We start from the raw sequence: 22,358 nt of genomic DNA, 5'->3' as shown, positions 1-22,358 counted from the left end.
ATGGTAATGAGTATGGGGAGGGCCTCGTAGAGGATGAGAGCTGTGGGGACCCCGGAAAGTCTTCATTTGCCAGGTCTTACTTTTATTACCTATTCCCCACAGTGCCCTGGATCTAAAAAACAGAATGTCGTGCCCTAGGCAGCGCAATATGTTTGACTTGGGTGATAGAGTCATCATGCAGGCAGGGTCTTGTAAATTATGCAGACTAATCCCATCCCAGGTCCATTTTATGGATAAATAAAGTGAGGATCACAGAGGACCAGAGACTTGGCCAGGGTCCCCTAGAAAGTGGCAGTACCCAGCTTTCCAAGTCTCCAATCAGCATTCTTCCTACACTGAGACTCATTTGTTCTCACTCATCATGCTTGTCATCCATTTTGGGTGGGCAAGCTGAGGACAAGACCCAGATTTTTTGAACATGTCACCTGAAACCACACTTAATATCAGAACTTGTCCAGACTTTAGCGTATATTGGAAATGAGATGGCCATAGATGGACAGGGGTCCATTAGCTGCAAGAGTAGAAATGGGAGGGCAATGAAGCCAAGGGCAGTGATGTTCCAGGAGAAATGCTTCCATGCAGCCTCTCTACCTTCATGCTCTTTCCTCCTCCCCTCTTTCCCCAGTACCTCCCCTACTGCCTCTCTGCAGCTCCTCTGTACACTGGCACTGAGGATTGCTGAAGAATGGGGAGGTGGGAATTTTCATGTGACACCCATACAGTGTCCTTTTAGACGGAGTACTCACTGAGGCAAAAGAATTAGTAAAACTCATGAATCAAAAACTGGGAAATTTTTCATCTTCAATGCAGACCTAGGTTAAAATCCTCCCTCAGCCATTTGCATATATGGTTTTACAAAAATGTAGTCATACCTTATATATTACTCTGCAACTTATTTTTTCTCATTTTAATTAATGTGAACATCTTTCCAGGTCAGTATGTAACATAAATGTCAATCAAAGTTATTTTTTTAATGGGTGCTAAATATTCCACACTGTGGAATAATCAATTCAACACCATAATCAACTCAACCGCTCCCTTTACATGGATGTCCAGTGTTAATCAGGTTTGCTATTCAAAAAAATGCAGTAACAAAGTGCTTAGGCCAGTGCCTGCGGTAAAGGCACACCAAACGTCAGGCTCCCTGTCTTCCTTAGCTGTTGGTGCCTTCACAACCAGAAATGGAATTAAAACAGGAGTCAAAGGTAACAACTCCAAAGACTCACTAATCATCTTGTACATCTCTGCTTCCTGAGTTCGTAAGTTTTTCTTACTTTCTGAATTTGCACTTGACACCAGTCCTTTTCCTACTGTATTTCAAAGGAGGACATCTCAAAATGTTAAATCTGTCTGGAGCAGCTCTATCAGCAGCAGAAAAATGCTCCAAAGATGGGACAGGGGAAGCAGCAGCATGCTGTGGAAACATTTTTTTTTTTTAACATCTTTATTAGTATGGAGGTTCCTTAAAAAACTAAAAAAATGGAAACATTTAAAACAAGGGAAACATCACATGATTCTGGATTAAACATCAGCTTTAAGCTGAACACTATTTCTATTTTGAAATAGTGGTGAGGAAAGCAAGTTGAAGACCTGGGAATAAACAGATCCTGAAGTTTCAACCCAATGGACAGAGAAACATGGAGGCTTCCTTCTCTGAAAGATAGGAAATACACTTGTTTTGTATCTTCGCATTCTTTCAATCCATACAACTGTTTCCTTCCTCTTTCCTCAATATCTATTGGTTGCCATGTTGGGATAGGCCTACAAGTGTAGTCAATCTTTTGAAGTCTTTAATCTATCATAAGAGTGTAGACTTTGGAATACTCAGAAAATCTGGATTCATATCCTGGCTATGGTTGTTATTTACTAGTGATTGACACCTGGGAAATTCTTAGCGTTGAGTCTTCACTTCCTCATCTGTACAGGGGGGTAACTTGTTAAATCTGGCTGCTGCGAGGGTTAAATAAAAGTAATGCAGAGCAAGTGTGTGACACATGGTAAGTGTTCAATAATAGTCCTCTTCCTTCTGGATCAATGGAAACACAGATCCTTTCTCTCCCTGGTGTATTAGTGTATAGCATACTATTGTTAACAGCTTATATTTCTGTTGTCCTTCATCGATTTCCATAGGATTGCCAAAAGATATTAATCCTTTCTGAGCAATTGGAAGAAAAATATGCTTATACTGACCTGATTTTTCAGGAAACCAAAGTCATGGAATGAAGAATTCACCCAAGACTAAAGCACTGCTGCTTCTAGGAGTGGCTGCAGGAGGCTGATGTTTGTGGGTAAGTTTGGTACAGTTGCTCGTGTGCTCTGCCTTTTCCCACTGTGAAACATGGTTTTGTTAATTTATTTTTGGCTGCATTGGGTCTTTGTTGCTGTGCGCAGGCTTTCTCTAGTTGCGGCGAGCAGGGGCTCCTCTTGGTTGTGGTGCGGGCTTCTCATTGCGGTGGTTTCTTTTGTTGTGGAGCACGGGCTCTAGGCACACGGGCTTCAGTAGTTGTGGCACCCAGGCTCAGTGGTTGTGGCTCGTGGGCTCTAGAGCGCAGGCTCAGTAGTTGTGGCCACGGGCTTAGCTGCTCCATGGCATGTGGGTCTTCCCGGACCAGGGCTCGAACCTGTCTCCCATGCACTGACAGGCGGATTCTTAACCACTGTGCCACCAGGGAAGCCCGTGAAACATATTTTTAATAATTACTAGCAATAATGTAGAGAGTGACAGTTCTAACAAATCTTAAAAAAAAATTTTCCTGGTTCCCCCAGGACGGTCAGGGTCAAATGTAATGTCGTAAGTTTTGAGAGAGAAACCTTGGGAGGGGGAAAGGCAGCAAGAGAAGGAAAGATAGATAATTCACATAGAAGATGCTGGCACTGGAAGCAAATTCTTGGAACAGTTATGTTTGGGGGTTGGTGGTGGGTATACCACTGATGCTCTCATTTAGTTGTTGAATGTTGAAGACGTTACTTTTCTTCTCCAAAGAAAAGGCGTTGACTGCACATTGAGTACATAAAGCCAGGTCACTATTGGGAAACTGAAGAACACAGCAACTTACCTGATAGTCAGTTGACTTGGATGCTTTTAGTAAGATCCTTAGCTCATTTCTTTGTAAGGTACCCTCTTTTCCAAAAAATGAGCCCTATTGCATACTCCAACCCATATTCTCAGTTTCTATTTGCAGTGGTTTCCAGGCCATTCAACAAGCTGGTTACTCTCCTCTGGACCTAATTCAGATATTAATGTCCGTAAAGAGTGGTACTTAGGCTGTTTGCAATTATGAGCTAGTACTAATATCATCACCATGATGCATGACTTTATGAATAAATCTGTACACATTTCAGATTATAGAGAAAAATTGGAAACCATCCAAAAACTGGGAGGAGCTAAGTAAATAATGATACAGCCATATGATGGAATATTTGCAGCCATTAAAAGATAAATACGGACTGCCCCGGTGGCGCAGTGGTTGAGGGTCCGCCTGCTGATACAGGGGACATGGGTTCGTGCCCCGGTCCCAGAGGATCCCACATGCCGTGGAGCGGCTGGGCCCATGAGCCGTGGGCCCAGCCTGTGAGCCTGTGCATCCGGAGCCTGTGCTCCGCAACGGGAGAGGCCACAACAGTGAGAGGCCCTCGTACCGCAAAAAAAAAAGGGAAAAAAAAAGATGTTTATAAACCTGGGAAATTCTTCTCTAAAGACAAGGGCAAAATTGTATACGTATTACATAAACATTTTATTGAAAGAGATGGAAATAGGCCAAAATGATAAAAGTACTACATTTAGTATAGGGCTTTTTCCTGTTTCTTTATGCTTTTCTGCACGCTCCAAATTTCCTATCATGTGCATTTATTAAATAGTAGAAGGGAAAGTAAAAAAAAAAGGGGGGGAGGGAGAAAAATGTATTCTGAACTAAGTGGAGTCTTACCAGTAGAATGAAGTAGCAGGTCCATCACCATCTTTATTTTAAACACTGTCTTAGTAATTACAAAGTCCATGTGTCTATTAGTAATACGGCCCTAAGTCATTACCTTTTTTGACAGTTATCTTTATACTCAGCTTATAGTCCACTGAAATGCCTTTTTTTTTTTTTTTTTTTTGGCCGCACTGTGCAGCATGCAGGATTTTAATTCCCCAACCAGGGATCGAACCCGTGCCTCCTGCATTGGGAGTGCAGAGTCTTAACAACTGGACTGCCAGGGAAATCCCTGAAAAGCTTCTTTATAAACTTAGAATCCTAGGCTAGGGTTTTCTCTCCATTATATATTTGTGCCATTGGTTTAGAAAGACAGGTGAAATTTCATTTTCTCAGATTTCACCCATTGTCCAAACTTGTCAGGATCCCTTTAGGTACCGATGTTATCTTATCATACAAGAGCTATTTCTTCTAGTGGCAGGTCATTTGCAAATTGTCTTAACCTACCACCAATATCCTGAACTAGAAAATTTATAAAAATGGCATGTAAGATGAGGACAGAGCCTGCTAATTCAGACTAGCACATGTCCATCAATGAGCAGCTTTTAGAAATGGCTACAGAAGGGTTAGAAACCCACTTGACTAAATCTCACCCAACCCCCATCTCTCCCACTTATCCATAAAGATTTTAAAGTAAAGTGTTAAGTGGCTTTTTGGAATCAATATATAAGCATTCCTGGATAAATATATCCCAAGATTCTCATGCAGCTTGTGGGTTTTCTCATTTTGACCAAGGGAAGTCTGTTTTCTGTAATTCTATGGGGAATAACATCACTAGTAAAGATAAGAAGATTCAGTATCTTTAGATTAATGCATTATCACCTTGACCAAATCAGAAAGTCTGCTGCATTTAAATTGTCTTAGAAAATGTCTAAAGATAAAAACGTCTTTGATCTACATTAGGTCATGTGGTGTAAATTCCACTGTTATTTAGAGTAACCTGTGAGTAATACATTAGAAGTTACTTTGAAGGATCCTTCTCTAGAAGCTAAATGGATAAGTATTAGAGCACTTTTTGTAGATCAAGTGGTAAAAGCACCCGATTCACTATTCATCAACTATGTGACTTTAAATAAGCCACTTAGACACCCCAGAGCCAGTTTCTTTTTCTGTAAAAATGAGGTGATAGGTAGCCTTTAGGGTTGTAATAAAGATTGAATGAGGTGATGGATGTGAAAGTGGCACTAATTATTAACATGTATTGAGGTGCTTACCATGTGCCAGACACGCCACATGCTTTGCATGGTTCATATTATTTAATCCTCATGCAACCCTAGGCAATGGTACCATTACCATCCCCATGTATTTGAAGTGCTAAGATTTAAAGTAACTGGCCCAATCCACACAAAGTGGTACTCAAAACTAAACAACTCTGGGGCTTCCCTGGTGGCGCAGTGGTTGGGAGTCCGCCTGCTGATGCGGGGGACGTGGGTTCGTGCCCCGGTCCGGGAGGATCCCACATGCCGCGGAGTGGCTGGGCCCGTGAGCCATGGCCGCTGAGCCTGCGCATCTGGAGCCTGTGCTCCACAACGGGAGAGGCCACAACAGTGAGAGGCCCGCGTACCACAAAACAAAAAAACAAACAAAAAAAAAACCACTAAAGAACTCTAATGATATATCTGTAATGCCTATTATGTGTCAGAATTGGGAGACTAATAACAGACCATAAACTTAAGTTTCCACATCTGTAAAATGGGGTAATAACAGTGTCCATCCTGACCATGATCATTATGGTTAAATGAGACAATGCATTTAAAGTACTTGGCACAGTATTTGGTACATAGAAAATACTCAGTGTCAGCTACTACGATAGGGGCTCAGTTATTTTTTAGTAAAAAAGCACTTGTGCAATTATTCCCATTAGATGAACCACATCTCTAAAATGGAAATAATTATGGCCATAGACTCCATTTTCCCATTGGTAGGATTAAGTTCTAGTAATTATTATACAGGTTCCACATTTGTTACATAACTGGACTCCATCTTAAGCTTACTGAGGAATCGTTTGTCCAGGGGCATATTATTCCTCCCACTCCAAATTGTTAAGATTGAAGAATAACTGACTGTTTAATAAAAGAACACCTCAGCACTACTCAGTATAGTGAACTTGGTCATGACACTCCTAAAGCTTAAGAGTTAAGGTTGTGGATGATCCAAATGATGAAATGACAGGCAAAGTTTTTTTTGCAAGGACAGTTCTAAAATAATATTAACACAGATCTTAAGAGCTTTAACTGCTAATGTGTTTTGCTTAGACAGCATTTTGGATTGTGATCGCCATGTGTGGTATCCTCTTGCCAGACCCGCTACTCCCCTGAGATGGGGTTTCCACCTCCTTCCTTTTCATCCTCTCCTCCACTAACCCCACTCCACAGTGATCATTACTTTGGCTTAACTCTAGAGTAGGAAATAATGAGGAAAATATTGTAGCAAAATAACCAAGACAAATACCCAAAGACTATAAAGTCCCATTCAAAGTAGAAACCCTCGGAATCTGTGCTTATTTCACCATTGCTGGACCATCACGTAAATTGGAACAGAACATCTGTCGAGGCCAAAGATGTCTTCTTTAAAATACCTGCTATGGGGTTCAAATGGCAGGTGCTGCCACGGAGCGAGGAATAGAAGGAAACTCTGTTCTTGTGGCAGCTGTGTGCAGGGGGCTTCAAGCAAATCAGCCAGCCCCATGGTCAAAAATTGATTAATTACAGGGGAGTGAACAAATAAGTGACTATATTGAAGATTATGGGAGCCCCTGTTTTTACTATAGGGTAAAGGAGGTACAAATATGAAGAGAGGGAAGGCTAGAATAAACCTTGTGGAGTAGAGGTGGAACTGGAGATCAGTGTGAACTTGTGGTTTTTAACATAGAGGGATGGATGATGAGGAAACAAGCATAGATGTAGATATTTCCTAATTGTATACTGAGGACCTGGTAGCAATGATAGCACCGTGGCAATGAGCACAAGTGAGCACCCAAATCTTGGTTCTAAGTGACATTCTCCACTAAAGTAAACCAGGACTCTGGAGAAATGGCAGATCCCAGGACTGGGGTAGTGAAAATGCAAGATGGAACATCTTGTGGTGACTGAAAGTTAGGAAGTGCTCACAGAACCATGGGGACGTGCAGCCATTATGGAAATCAGTATGGAAATCCTCGAAAAATTAAAAATGGAATTACCATATGACCCAGCAGCCTCATCGGATATGTATCCAAAAGACGTGAAAGCAGGATCTCAAGGAGATATTTGCACACCCATGTTCACTGCAGCATGATTCACAAGAGCCAAGTGGTGGAAACAACCCAAATGTCCATCAACAAATGAATGGATAAAGAACATGTGGTACAACCAGACAGTGGAATATTATGCGGCCTTTAAAAGGAAGGAAATCCTGTCACATGCTACAACATGGATGAACCTTGAGGACAGTATGCTGAGTCAAATAAGCCACTCACAAAAGGACACCTACTGTACTGTTCCACTCATTAGGTATCTAAAGCAATCAGACCATAGAAACAGAAAGTAGGAAGGTGATTACCAAGGGCTGGGGGAAGGCAAGCGAGAACATTAGTGCTCAGCAGGTATAGAGTTTCAGTGTTGCAAAATAAAAAAGTTCTAGATCTGTTGCACAACAACGTGAATATACGTAACACTACTGAACTTGTACACTTAAGAAAGGTTAAGATGGTAAATTTAATGTTATGTTTTTTACCACAATTAAAACAAACAAAAAAGAACCTGAGACCATGTCAAAAGAGCACAGAAGCCAGCTTAAAAGTGCTCCCACTTAGCCAAATCTAGGAAAACTGTAGCATCAACATGAATCACGACAGTCTGTAGATTATAAAACAGAATCCATGTTCCACACCGATATAAATAATGAACAAACAAATGGGGGAGAAGAGAATGTGCTTACACTAGAATGTCAAATAAATGTAGAAGCCACAGTGTAATAAGAAAATCACCTTTTGGCAATCTTATCTGATTTCTTCAGATAAGAATCATCAATAGATTCTAAAACTAGAGGATAAATATTTATAAAGAACAGGATATTGACATAGTCTCAAAGTAGCTCCCCACAAAATATTTATTAACTTGACAGTGGAGAAACCTTGGAAACATAACCATGAAAAATTAACATCACCAGTAATGTGGAAAATTGACACTATGTACTTCCTGATATAATGCAGAGAAGAACAAAGCATCATTTACTTCTCTAGTATTCCTGTCAAAAACCCATAACCTGAATCTAATCATGAGGAAACATCAGACAAACTCAAAGGAAGGGCCATTTACAAAGTAACTGATCGGCACTCTTCAAAATGTCAAGGTCATAAAAAAATAAATTTTAAAAAAGGAAAAACTGAGGAAGTCTTCCAGATTGAGGAAGACTGAAGGGAAAACATAACTAAACACATGCATCATCCTGGACTGGATCCTAGACCAAAAAGGAAAGGGTTATTTTAGGGACATTTTGGACTAACTGGTAACATGTGAACGGGGTTTGTGGATTAAATGGTAGAATTTCAACAACATTGGTTTCCTGACTTTGATGGAAGTAGTGTAGTTATGCAGGAGAGTCCTTGTTTTTAAAAAATACACACTGTAGTGCTTATGGCTAATGGGACGTCATAACTGCTACTTAGTATCAAACCATTCAAAAAATAATATGTATATATAGATAGAATGATAAATAAATACGGCAAAATGTTAACAACAGGGGAACCTAGGGAATGATATATAGGATCTTTTAAACTATCCTTGTAACTTTTCTGTCAGTTTAAAATTATTTCAAAATAATAAGTTAGAAAATAAGACACACACAAGTGGTCTTTTAGCTATTATGAATTTATTACACTGGTTTTTATACTAGAAAAATCTCTGCTTAATGGTTTCCTTATCTCAGGTAAAACTATTCAAAAGGATATTTGAAATAAATGTGAAAAGTTTTTTTAAATGGGCAATAATGTAGCTATAAGATTCTGCTTAATAGTTAAAAATGCACAATGTTCTGAATCTTTCTCATTAAACATAACTTCTTTCTTCCTACAATAGTCTGTCTCCTTGAAAAAAATTACATATGGGAGATATTGAAAAACCTTTAGAATCTGAATCCTATACGTTTAGGTAATTTGTTTTTCTTATAACTGATAGAGGATTTCCATAATCTCATTAGAGACATACATCCTTTGATACTTGAGTAGGAAATTTAACCTGAACAATGACCTACTGATGATGTTGGGAATGACAGCATCTTTATGATTTCTGGTATATTCCACTGCTTTTATTTTTATTATAGTTTGGTATTTAATAGGTAACTTTTTAATATAAAAAATCTCCTATGATATCAAATGTCTGTCCATAAAAGAAGAGTTTTTAAATATTGGGGGGGTGGTCATTTAGAGTCAAATGGTAATGGCTGGGCCAAGACCACATGTGTTTCTAAGATAAATTACATTTCTCATAAGCTCGGTAAATGAATCTGAAGAGAAATGAGAGCTCCAAAAATATTTAAAACAAGGACAGCAGGCAGCACCCTTAGAATAAAAACAGCTTCCCATAGAGATTTGTTTGAAGGACTTCACTAGTTTTGAATGTACAATTAGAGGTGCCTTTTAAAAAAAAAAAATTGTGTCAAGAAGAAAAAGGAAATGCACACAATAAATTGGATATTGAACATTAAAATAACCTCAGAAAGCGATGTAGTACGTCCTTATGAATCCTTTGTGTATTCTCTGCTTGAAACTATCACTCAGTATCAAATGTTTGAGTAGGATCCATAGAATTCCATTAACAATGTCACAAAAGAAGCACATACACTTTCGGTTCTCTTCAACTACAATGAGGAGAGATTTAAAACTCTCCAAACTCCTATTTTGCTCCTCGAAATCACATTTTGACTTCAAGAACTAAAATGAAATGGGCTTGAGTAGTGAAGGAAAAAGCACCAAAAAAATAGAGCTGTGTGGGAATGGGGCGGGGAGGAGGGGGGACCAACAGGAGAGAGAAGCCAAGATACCCTCATTTCCAGCAAAGTCCTGGGTTTTTACTGTGACAATTTGGGGTATTTTCTCACAAACACAATTCACGTGGTTAGAGTGAAAGAAAAGCAAAAGAAGAAGGAAAAAAAACCTTTCCTTGATCCCTGCCCAGGTAGGCAGATCTGAAGATTCCTTCTCTAGTTCGCACTGCATCATCACTTAGCCATCCACTCTGTAGTTATCAAATGGCTGAATAAAGAAGGGGTTAGGGGTGGCAGAGAACAACCACCACGCAAACAAACAAGCAAACAATCAACCTCTCAATCACTGAATTACTAACCACTATTTACACCCTTTGACTTAAGTGGTAATGAGTTCATCAATACTTAAAGGACAATAACCGTGTGATAAAACTCTAGAACCTTAAAACCAAAGAAAAGTACAGAAGGTGACATTTACCCTTTCTCTCCCCGCCCTCCCCACCTTCACTGGCCATCACACAGAATGGAAGCAGTCTCTCTCTCAGCAGGCTATTGTCCTAAGTAACAGCTGCCAGATGCTGTTCTTAGAGCAGATAAACTGAACATATTCCCCCTAAGCAAAGTGAATATAACTAAGGAAGCGAAGCAGCACAGCAGTGCAAGGAAAAAAGTAGTTGAAATTTACAGCTTAAAATCTCAGAATGTTATGCCTGAGAGGAACTGCAGAACTCATGTAGTTCAACATACTTATTTTAGTATTGAATCAATGGATTCTATAAGGATTCTAGATTCATTCATTTAATATAAAATGAACGGACTCTATGAAGGCTAGGTTCCAATTCCAACTCTGTCTCTGACCAGCTATCTGACTCAAGCAAACCCCTTACCTCCCATAGGCCCATTCATTCAATACTAAAATAAGCGTGTTGAACTAGATGAATTCTATAGTCCCTCTCAGCCATAACATTCTAAGATTTTAAGCTCTAAATTTCAAGTACTTTTTTTTTCCTATTAAAAGTGAGTGGCCTTTTTACAGAAATTGATAAACTGATTCTAAAATTCATATGAAAATGTTAGGGAACCAGAACAGCCTAAACAATCTTGAAAGAGAAAAAAGGTGGAGGATGTACACTTGCCAATTTCAAAATTTAATACATAGTTACAGTATTAAAAACAATACTGGCATAAGGATAGATGTATACATCCGTGAGATAGAATTGAGAATCCAAGAAGAAAGCCATATACTCATGGGCAACTGATTTTCAACAAAGGTGGCAAGAAAATTTGATGAGGAAATAGTCTTTTCAACAAATGATGCTGGGCTACTGGATATCTAAATGCAAAAGAATGAAATCAGACCCCTACCTCACATCATACATAAAAGTTAACTCAAAATGGATCAAAGACTTAAATGTAAGAACTATATTAAACCATAAAGCTCTCAGGGAAAAAAAAGCAATGGGTTTCTAAGATATGACACCAATAGCACAAGGGACCAGAGAATGAAACAGATAAATTAAGACTTCATCAAAATTAAAAACTTTTGTGTTTCAAAGGATACTATCAAGGTAGTGAAAAAACAAACAGAATGGGAAAAAATATTTGCAAATCATACATATGATAAGGATTTAGTATCCAGAGTGTATAAAAAACTCTTTAACTCAACAATAAAAAGATAAATGACCCAATTTAAAAATAGGCAAAGGATCTGAACAGACATTTGTCCGAAGAAGATATACAAACAGCCAATGAGTACAGAAAAGAAGCTCAAAATCATCAGTCATTAGAGAAATGCAAATCGAAACCACAATGAGATACCTCTTCACACACACTAACACGGCTAAAATAAAAAAGATGGTGAGTAACCAGTGTTGCCGAGGACATAGGAATGTAAAATGGTGCAGTCACTTTGGAAAACAGTCTGGCAATTTCCCAAACGGTTACACAGAGTTACCATATGACCCAGCAATTCTACTCTTAACGTATATGCCTCCCCAAATCGAAAACATATGCCCATACAAAAAACCTGTACACAAATGTTCATAACAGCATTATTCATAATAGCCAAAAAGTGGAAACAAACCAAATGTCTCTCAACTGATGAGTGGATAAACAAAATGCAGTATATCCATATGGAATATTATTCAGCCATAAAAAGAATACTGATACATGCTACAGCATCGATGAATCTTAAAAGTTATGCTAAGTGAAAGAAGTCAGACACAAAAGGCCACATACTGTATGATTCCATTTTTATGAACTGTCCAGAATAGGTAAATTCATAGAGACAGAAGATAGACTAATGCTTGCCCGGGGCTGAGGAGAAGCGAGAATGGGGAGTGACTGCTAACGGGTACGGAGTTTCTTTTCGGGGCGATGAAGTATTCTGGAATTAGATGGTGGTAACGGTTGCACAACTCTGTAAATATACTAAAAAATAATAATAAATGTAACTTTAAAAGAGTGAACTTTAAAAGTATGGGAATCGTATCTCAAATTTTTTTAAAAAGGCAAAGGCCCTCCTTAGAAAACTGATTTTCTCACTTCTGTTTCAGGCCACCTACTGGTTCATGAAAATATAGAAAGTTTGCAATGATACTTGACATTTATAATCCCACTGCCACAAATATTACAACAAAATTTCTTTTTAACCAAATTATAGCTATCAGCTGATGGTCCATTGTATTTACTTTGCCTCTGCACAATGACGACCTGAAAGTGCCTCTGAGTTCATGATTTACCTCAGAGTCCTTTTTAAAGTTTATATTTTTCTTAAGTAACTGAGACTAAACAAATGCCTTCATTTTAGAAATTTTAGTAACACTGTCATCTAGAAACAGGTAAAAATATTGCTCCTGCATTGACATTAGTTAGCACAGCCATCTTCAAGCAGTACTTTAAAATTTAATTCCTGTGCATAGGACAATAAAAACGCTAGGCAAGAGACAATTTTTCAATATCACTATTGCAATGTAATATGTATAACCAGATGCTTTAAGCCATGAAACAAATGCAGACTTTCTTTCCCCTGGAATATAAATAGGATTCTAGGCTTACTCTATTCAGTAGTAAGAGTTTAAGTGATTTTTTTTTCAAAGCTCTGCAAAGAAAACATACTCTTTATCTTCATCGTCTGTAACTTGTTTTGTGTGTCTGGTTTTCAGTACCAGAAGGCTGTAAACTTTGCATTAGCAATTTAACTCACAATAAAAGCTTTCTAAGCATTTGAAATAGAGTGAAATATTAATTCTTGTCTGATATCACTGGGTTGTATTATACATAGTTCCATATAAGTTAAACAAGAAATCTGACCCTTCTAAAAATGCTTAAGTGTAAAGAGTAGGGTTTAAATAAGAAATAAACATCAAGGTCTGTCGTGATTAAGCTACATTCTAAAAAAGCACCCACAGATTACAATAGGGTGACATGACTTTCATTTTTAAGTTCAATGAGAACTGCATATACTGTTTTTACTCTTAAACACAAGTGGTTTATACTGTATCAGGGATGCTAGCCCCAAGAAAGAGATGAACATAGAATGGATGGCCTTATTCAACTTCAGTATTATTTCTGTAGTAATGTATATAAAATCCAACCACTGCTTGGGCAACCTTAGGAGAAAGCAAGCCTAAGAGATGAAGACCTTTACATCCTTTAATTATACTGCTACCTTATAAAAATATGAGGTTCAACATTTGTTTCCCTAAAAGCAAAGCACAAAACAGTCTCCAGTACAGTAACCTAGCTGATAGTTAAGATGTGTTTAAAATGTATGCAGGACCTTTAACACTAGAACATGTCAAGGAGTTTTTCTGAATTATGTATATTCAAATGATGGAGTTATAATTCAAGCTGAACAACAACAACAACAACAAAATCTTGATAAAAAAGGAAATGGGAGAAATAAAAACTGGTTTCTGAACCAAATGTGTACCATCTCACAGTAGAGTGAATCACTGGGAAACGTAGGCATGGAGTAGATAAGCTCCCTGTGAAGAAAACTGCATACAGGAATTCAAAAGAATTACAGCACACACTCTGTTTTTTTTTGTTTTTTAAATACATAGGCTCAAAAAACTGTTTCATCAGGGTTTTCTTATAGTGCATCTTTTTAAGATAAATTCTCATTTTTCATTCCAGAAAATGTAAGAAACAGTTTGCAAGAATTCATGCAAACATGTTTCTCTAAGGCCATGAACTGGTTTGCTAAGTTGCATTGTTTTATTCAAGTAACAAGCCCTTCTAGAATAAGGGGTCTCTAAAAGAAGCCAATCACCTTCAACTCCAGGGCCTGCACACTTGTAAGGATCTCTCACTCTGAAAGCCAAAAGGTAGCATGCTCATTTCAGCATTAGCAATATGGTTTCTATTTACATTTTTAAAAATCTAATGCATGTTAAGTTTTTCTGGCAGATTCTTTTTGTATGTTACAAAACGAAAATGCAAAAGCTTAGAGTAAGAATCCTTTTTTCTTAGAAAGGTCAAACAGATACTTCTTGACATCATGTCCTTTACACAATGGCATACTGTTCATATAAAAGGTCTCTTATCCTATAAAAATCTTGACAAAGGCAGCCTTCTAATCCAATGCGTCCAGTTTCCGTCTAGAAACCAAGTAAAAAAATAAGTTATTTAGCAGACTTTCTATCCATTAATATGCAGACATAATAACCAAAATATATTAACTAGATTGCTCTATGACTGATTAGGAAATGGACTGCTGTGATTCACAGAATATGGATGTAATATTCAAGTCATGAATTTTACATAGACACATAAATGTCACAGGAGTCAAATAATAAAAATTTACAATAAAACTATATATCACATCTTTGAGAGTCACTTTTAAAAGCCATCAAGGTCACCACTATAAATGTGATGTTTTCACTATAAATTACTGATCTCCAGTTTGTAAAATTAATTCAATCAAGAATTACAGAATTCAAAATAACTAAACATCAGGAGCATCTGTTCAATTCAGCCCTTCTTAAAAACACACTTACTCTACGGACTGCTACTTGATTGTTGCAAACGAGTACACCTCCTACGAACTCAGCTTGGATCCCCTCCCTTAGAAGAACTTGTTTGAAGTCCGACAGTCTTGGTTCATTCATAAAAACTGACTGATGTCCAGGAACCTTAGATAAGGTTAAAGGGGAAAGAAGAACTTCAAATAAAACACCAGACACACAGTTGTACTGAATAAAGTGAAATAACACATGATCTCTAAGATATTTCCTGTTATCCCCTGAATTCCTTTGACAGATCATTTCAAGACTATAAATCACATTCCAAGTTGTTAGTCTGAATTTTACCTCATTATTTTACATTACAAAGCCCTTCATATTTTCTGAATGTTTCACAATCAATTTTATTAGTCGTGCCTCACAATAACAGAACGCCGTTTGATAATGTTATGCTCTTCACTCCCCCACTTGCCTAAGGGGGTCAACTAGAGTGCGAGTAGGCAGAACTGAACAAAAAAATTCATTTTCCAGATCCCAGTCCTTTGTATACAGTTCAGAGGATAATTCTCCCCTGATCCCACTTCCACTTTCTTTCCTCCCTCACAGTGAATGCGTGGGTTTTAGAATCAGAAAGGCAAGCGGTTCAACCTAATGCCGCTGCTTTGAATATATTCTCTAGCCATAGAGGACATACGCTCTGAAGTTGCTTTGACGAGCACCAGCTTTAGCACAGAGAGAAGAAAGTTCCTAATTCCTTCCCACAATTTTGTTGTACTTGAAGGGAATCCAATGACAGAGGCCGTCTCTCCATTCTTTACTGCATAGAAGGGCCAAAGACATCACTTGACAGTTGTGTCAGACTCTCATAATATAGTTTTAATATTGCTGTAAGTTAATTACCTGGAAGCTCTGCCAGTTAACTAGCTATCTCTTGAGAACACGTAAATAAAATACTAGACTAAAACTATTCCTATAGGAAATAAATGATTTCTAACTGCATCAAAACCAAAAGTGGTTAAGTTGAATCAATAATACACAAAAATGGAGTACAAGAGTATGACATTCTTAGAAAATTATAAATCTCCTGACTGGAAGCAGGTAGATGACCCTCACAATCATCAAACTTAATATTTAAAAATCCATACTGAAAAACAAATCATGAAACAATTATGTATCTTATAAGAAGATCTGCTACAGGTTTCCTTACTATCGTTATCATTCTCTAGCCATAGAGGACACACACACGCACACTGAGACATACCTTGAGTAATTTTTTTTAAACTCCAAAATGAGCCTATATATGACATATTTTAAATGGTTAAAAACATTTAAAAAAACATTCAAAGGATGACAAATTAAAGGAGAGAGAGAAGCAGCACATGCTTTTTACCTCATGAGGTGGTAAGGGTTCCAAAGTAGGAATGATCTCACTTTCTTCACCTGTTTCTTTCTCATCGTCTCCAAACAGACTTTTCATGGCCTTCTGCTGTGCTATAACGCTAGAATCTGAAGGAGCATCCACTTGCATTTCTGAGTCTTCTCCGTCATCCTTTAGTTCTCCTTCTTCTAAAATAACTCCTGTGTCCACTTTGGAAACTCTCATGTCTAAGACACCATCTATCCAAGCTAATTCAGCATCTTTTGCCTTACAAAACTGAAGGGAGCTGACAAGTGAATCTTTTAATCTCACCTAGATATGATGCAAAGGGGAGGGAGAGAAACAATGCCCAAAGAGTATAACTTAACAATTAAATATGATCTATTATTATTTTCTAACTCTAGTACTGTGTATTAAAATTTGAAAATCTTTCATTCATCTGATCTTCACTGTAACTGGTAATGACCTAATGGCCTGTAAAATCATAGGGCCCCTGTCTACTTTCTTAAGGTTCTTAACCTTGACTACATTGGGACCACACGGGAATTTTTTTTTTTTTTTAACATTAATGCCAGGGTCCCACCTCCAGCGATTCTAATATAACTGGTGAGACTAAGGCCAGAACATTGAGCCCCTTGACTCCCCCAAAGCTCTCCAGATGTGTAGCCGGGGTGGAGAACCACTGATCAGTCTTATCCCCTAGGACCTGATGCTACTTCAGGAGTACTGAATGGCTTAGGGTTTCCTCAATATACCACGCAGTTTCACACCTCCATATTCCTGGAACGCTGCTTCCTCTTGTTCTGCCCAGAATGACGCTGCTGCCTGGTGAATTCCAATCCATTTTTTCCAAACAAATATAGACACCACTCTTGCCTTACCTGATACCATCTCCCACTACCAGATATGAGTTAATCAAGCCTTCCTCTGTGCCATTCCTGTTTTCTATACCTGTCTCCATTTTTTTCAATTAGGAATAGAACCTTAACATCTGTGAATTTTTAGAAAACTTCTGAATTCCTAAACACTCCCCATTCCCCTCACCTCTATACTTTCACAAATGTTGTCCCCTCTGCCTGGAACACTTTTTCTCCCTCTCTTTACCACTCTATACACCACCCTGACAACCCATCTAAATAGTCGTCGGGATTCAGCCTAGTTATCCCTTCCTCTGGGAAACTGTTTCTAAACCTCCCAAATTTGGGTTGGAATCTCCCTCTTTATACACTCATAGCACCCTGTACTTCCTCTATCAGAGGTATAACAGTATGATAAATGCTATTTCCTTGTTACAAGCCCCACAGACTATAAAATCTGCTAGGACAAGGGACCACATTGTTTCACTCACCACTGTATTCCTAATCTATCTGTCCTAATCTGCAACAAAAAGTACTTATTTCTATGTGGCTCAAATGCCAGCATACTTACCTGGTAGATATGAGTTTCACTAGTGGCATCGACTGTTTCATGTAGCTTTGGCATGTACACTTTAATATCTTTCCCACCAAACCCACGGCAGCACTCTGCAAGATCCTGACTGGCCTCTGGTGGTCCATGGACAATGATCAACTGTCGTGGTTTCATCTGATTGATGATTTTTTTAATGGAATCTCCATCAGAGCGTCCTTCATAGTCTATGTAAGTAACCCTGGCTCTGTAATTACATGATTATTCAAGCTTACTTTTCTGGTAAGTTAATTCTAAAATTAGGTTTTTAATGGCTTTTATCATCAGGAAAGAAATGTATCAATATGTAGAATGAGGATTTGAGGAATACACATGTTATATTGTTAATATGTATTATTGAGCTCTTAGCCATACCCAAGAATGTATACTAGATGATACCACTAGACAAAAAGCCACTTTGCTCTCTGATAACTTTAAAAATTATATTCCAAAATGATCATTTACTGGTGTTAACTGCACTAAATAGAGAAAAAAAGGTTCACAATTTTTTAAGGCACAGTGGTTATTTTTAAGACACAGTGGTATTTTTAAGACACAGTGGTATTTTTAAGATGTTAATGCACTCGCAGAGATGTTTGAGTCAAAGAGTTTATTTTATTAAACAAGAGTTTAGAAAAATTAAACTTGGAATTATATAAGCTCACCTGCTACTAGACTTACTAGAAAGACCAGAAAGAATGTTTTTTCACATACATGTACAATTTAAAGTTTAACCCCCTCCTCACCACCAATTCATTTTGGCATTCAAATATCATTAATGAAGGGAAAAAAACCACCATACTTCACAAGAAGAAAAAAATTACATTTTAAAAGCACAAACTTACTAGAGGATATTCAGAAATCTCACTTTTGAAACAATGTAAATTATGTGACTCAAGCGCTTGAAATTTTACCTCCTAATCTATGCTCAAAATGCAACAAGAGCACTTACTTTATTTCTATAGATTCTGTTGTAGAAATACACTTAGTAGGAACATCAGATAAATCCTGATCCATGGGTTCATCTCCATTTGTCAGGCCAGACTCTAATTTGCTTTTTTCTTCTTCAGTAGCTTGAAGTTCTGGCACTAAGAAATCCTCTGGTCTAAATAAAAAGTCTCTAATTAGAAGCAGTAACAAGCAAGCCAATATTATTTACTACATACAACTAATTAGTAGATGGCATAATTTTTAGACTCCTCACATATATCAAGATTCAAATACACATTTGATCCAAAGTCAGTGCAACTTCACAATATCAATTATCAGATGACTGCATATATTACGTTCTTCATGACCATCAAGGAGTAGTACACTTTAAAACACACCATGTGGGTGAGTGAAAAGGCCCTACCTACACACGTCATTAGAAGACCTTAGTGGCTATCATAAGTATTCTTGCAACCTGGCCCTGCATTTGTTTCAGTAATTCTTTTTCTCAATTTCTGTGGTTTCTCTTGTCAATTTCCAGTCCTTATAAATCTCAGATCTCCTTTGGTTTCCTTAAGACACCCACATTATTCCTTCCCTGCCCAATGAAAGCAGATGACTCTCCATTTTTGCACCTTACAGAGAAACCTGAGATACAAAATCATTAGCTCCCTCAAGAGCCTTCATCTTTATTTCAACAAACTACTAGCACAACTATTTTCCAATATCAGAGAGAGTTCTACATTAAAATTAAAAAGCAAACTTTTTTTAATGTTCTCTCTAATCTCTATATTTATCATGCCCTACCCCCAAATCCCCTCACATTCCTGAGAATCCAGGCCTCTGTCACCCAACATCTAGATTGCTGCAGGAGCCCAACATCTCCAACTGTAATCCACATAACAACAGTAGTAGCAACCACTTAAAGTGCATTTACTATGAGTCAGGTTCTATGCTAAGTGCCTTCAAAAGCATAACCTCGTTGTATTCTTACCCCCATTTTTCAGATAAGAAAATTGAAGCTAAAGAGCACTGTCCATATGATAAACAGATTGGCCACTAATTAAGTGAAATGGTAAGCAAACTCACCAATACGGTTTAGATTGTTAGCTTTTCTCCCTACTATTTTAGAGGGCCAAGTAAACAGTAGAATTTTCCTAATTAAATTCAAGGATGACCTAAGACCATAGGCTCAAGATATTTACAAAGAAAGTAAAAGAGAGGGAACTAACTGTGTTGCGGTGGCAAGGGAGAGACAGGAAAGTTTTCCAGTGGTTTGTGAGGCCAGATTCAGCAGCCTGAAAGCTTGGGATGGGAAGGTAGAACCAAGCTGAAGGAAGAACATGGGTAAAGGCATGACATGAAAAAGCTGAGCAGGGGGAAACTGAGAGAAGGCTGGAACCACCAGAGTGGAGAACACACACTGCTGTAAGAGAAATATAGAGAAATATAATAGAAAAGTAGGGAGAAACCAAATTGTGAAAGACAGCGTGCATTATGCTAAAAGGCAGTTGACATTTACTGATCTTTATTCAGGATAGTAGTGTTTTCAAATCTGTGATTAGAATGTGTGATTTCAGTTGTTTTTCTAATAGTGGGTATAGATTTGGTAGATTTTCTATGGTTCCACTCACACTATCTCCTATTCCTCTTGTAACTAAAACATGTGTGCAACACTACTTGAGACATAACCCATTTCCCAAACTTAACATAACCTTAGCCATCAAAAGTTCTTCCTATCATATGTTTTTCTCCAATGCACATCCCTTACCTCTTTTTAAGTGGGGAGGGCATGAAAGAGTCCTGATCATCATTTTAAACATTTCACATACCTAAGTAATAAAACTACCAGTTTTCCTTTATTATTAACTCTCTATATGTTCCTCAACCTTTCTATTTTTATATTTCAAACTACAAGCTCAGATACTCAGAAACTAAGTACATGATGACCAGAAAGACCAAATTCTTTTAGCTAAAATGACAATACAGTTACCACCTCCAATCTGTAAAAAAGAAGAACTTGTTTTGCTCACATACTTGATAATTTCTCCATATTCATCCCATTTAATTCTTTCTTCTGGGGCAGGAAACATAGGATAAGACTTTTTAGCCTGTTTGAAGAAACTTCCTTTACGACTACCTTCACCTTTCATCATCAGGTCATGCTTAGTCTTATGAGCTGATGGCTGGTCAATATCTTCCTCAACGTCACTCTCATCACTGGAATCTATGTCTGCCCTAAGGGAGTTTGGGAAAAGATAAAGGTCATAAAGTCCCCAAAAGACTTTTAATTAATATTTATAAAATTATTAATGAATTAACATTCACTATTAATTCAATGATAATGATAATATTACTGGATTGATATTTCGTGACATAGAGCATTAACAGCCAGTTAGTAAATTAACGTTAGCACTGAAAGGATTTAGTATTCTAGCACCACTGGAAAGATGTAATAAAAGTAATAAAGTCAAAAGAAAATTTAAATATTTTCAATTAAACGTTTTTGTCCAGAAATAAGTTATCAAATTACTTAGATAAACTTCTAATCTGTCTGAAAACAACTTACTCTTTTGACTGTTCAAGTTTTTTAGCAGCTTCTTTCTTTAGTTTCTCTTTTTCCAAGTATTCTTCAAGTTCTTTCCCTTCAAGTTTCACACGTTTCCTCAACTACAGAAAAATAGCAGATGAAAGGAAATATCAATATTAGGGGGTTAAGGCAGTGGGGTGTGAGATACATCACATCTCTAAATTGATTCATCATCTTTAAACTAAATTTTCCTCTGAAATTATTTAAGTTTCCATTATGTGCAATTACAGATCCTATTTAGATTAGGACTAAAACTGAGCTGTCACATTTCCAGGATGGGTTTAATTTAAATCAAACTGGCTAAAAATCACCAATCAGGCAAAGAAAATACAGAGAAGTATTTTTATAATTTGGTGTAGGTGAGACCTACACATGACATAAAACCCAAAAGAAAACGTGAATAAATATGGTGACAGGGAAAAAAATATTCTGACATTTTAAATCTCATGAAATTTAAAGAAACTGAGAAAATTATTTGCAGCACTATTTGACTATCAGAAGCCACTCTGTCCTAAGAGCTCTTCCAAATTAGTTAAGAAAAAGATCAAAAAAGGACAAAATGATATACAAGCAATTTATAAAATAAGAAAAATAACTAATAGCCAAAAAAAGATATAACTTTACTAATGATTTTTGAAAAAAATTTAAATGTAATACCATCTTTTAATTTATGAAATTGGCAATGCTAATTACTAATGGGGAAAGGGTACTTTCATCTGCTCTGGGAAAATTAGTGCAACTATGTTAGAAGGCAGTTTGTCAACATCTAAAACTAAAAATGTGCTTGTCGTTTAACACGGCATTTCTACTTCTAGGAATTTATCCTACTGAAATGATCACACAAACATGAAGAAAAAAAGTACATGGCAGCAATGTTTGTAATAGTAAAAAACTGGACATAACTTTAAAATCCATCAACATGGAATGATTAAATCAGTAGTTCCCAAACTTTTTGATCTCTTTTAGACTCTTAAAAATTACTGAGGGCTTCCCTGGTGGCGCAGTGGTTGAGAATCTGCCTGCCGATGCAGGGGACACGGGTTCGAGCCCTGGTCTGGGAAGATCCCACATGCCGCAGAGCAACTAGGCCCGTGAGCCACAACTACCGA

At 37.5% G+C, this 22,358-nt stretch overlaps 1 protein-coding gene across 2 annotated transcripts in view; it reads right to left on the bottom strand.

Annotated features, from left to right (window-relative positions):
* Positions 1 to 11,606: 11,606 nt before the first annotated feature.
* Positions 11,607 to 22,358, bottom strand: part of CPSF2 (cleavage and polyadenylation specific factor 2) — a 31,610-nt gene continuing 20,858 nt past the window's right edge. For both annotated transcript variants that reach the window (XM_004262347.4, XM_033419062.2), the window contains exons 10-16: positions 21,229 to 21,329; positions 20,697 to 20,897; positions 18,682 to 18,834; positions 17,712 to 17,937; positions 16,296 to 16,595; positions 14,942 to 15,076; positions 11,607 to 14,542 (exon numbers count right to left, since the gene is read on the bottom strand). In XM_004262347.4, coding sequence (XP_004262395.1) covers positions 14,450 to 14,542; positions 14,942 to 15,076; positions 16,296 to 16,595; positions 17,712 to 17,937; positions 18,682 to 18,834; positions 20,697 to 20,897; positions 21,229 to 21,329 — 1,209 coding nt within the window. In that variant the 3' untranslated portion in view covers positions 11,607 to 14,449. The remainder of the gene's footprint in view (positions 14,543 to 14,941; positions 15,077 to 16,295; positions 16,596 to 17,711; positions 17,938 to 18,681; positions 18,835 to 20,696; positions 20,898 to 21,228; positions 21,330 to 22,358) is intronic.

The sequence above is a fragment of the Orcinus orca genome, chromosome 2 (assembly GCF_937001465.1).
Source record: "Orcinus orca chromosome 2, mOrcOrc1.1, whole genome shotgun sequence".
Classification (NCBI taxonomy): Eukaryota; Metazoa; Chordata; class Mammalia; order Artiodactyla; family Delphinidae; genus Orcinus; species Orcinus orca.
Note: the sequence above shows the minus strand (reverse complement) of the source record. Positions and strands in the feature narration are given on the sequence as shown.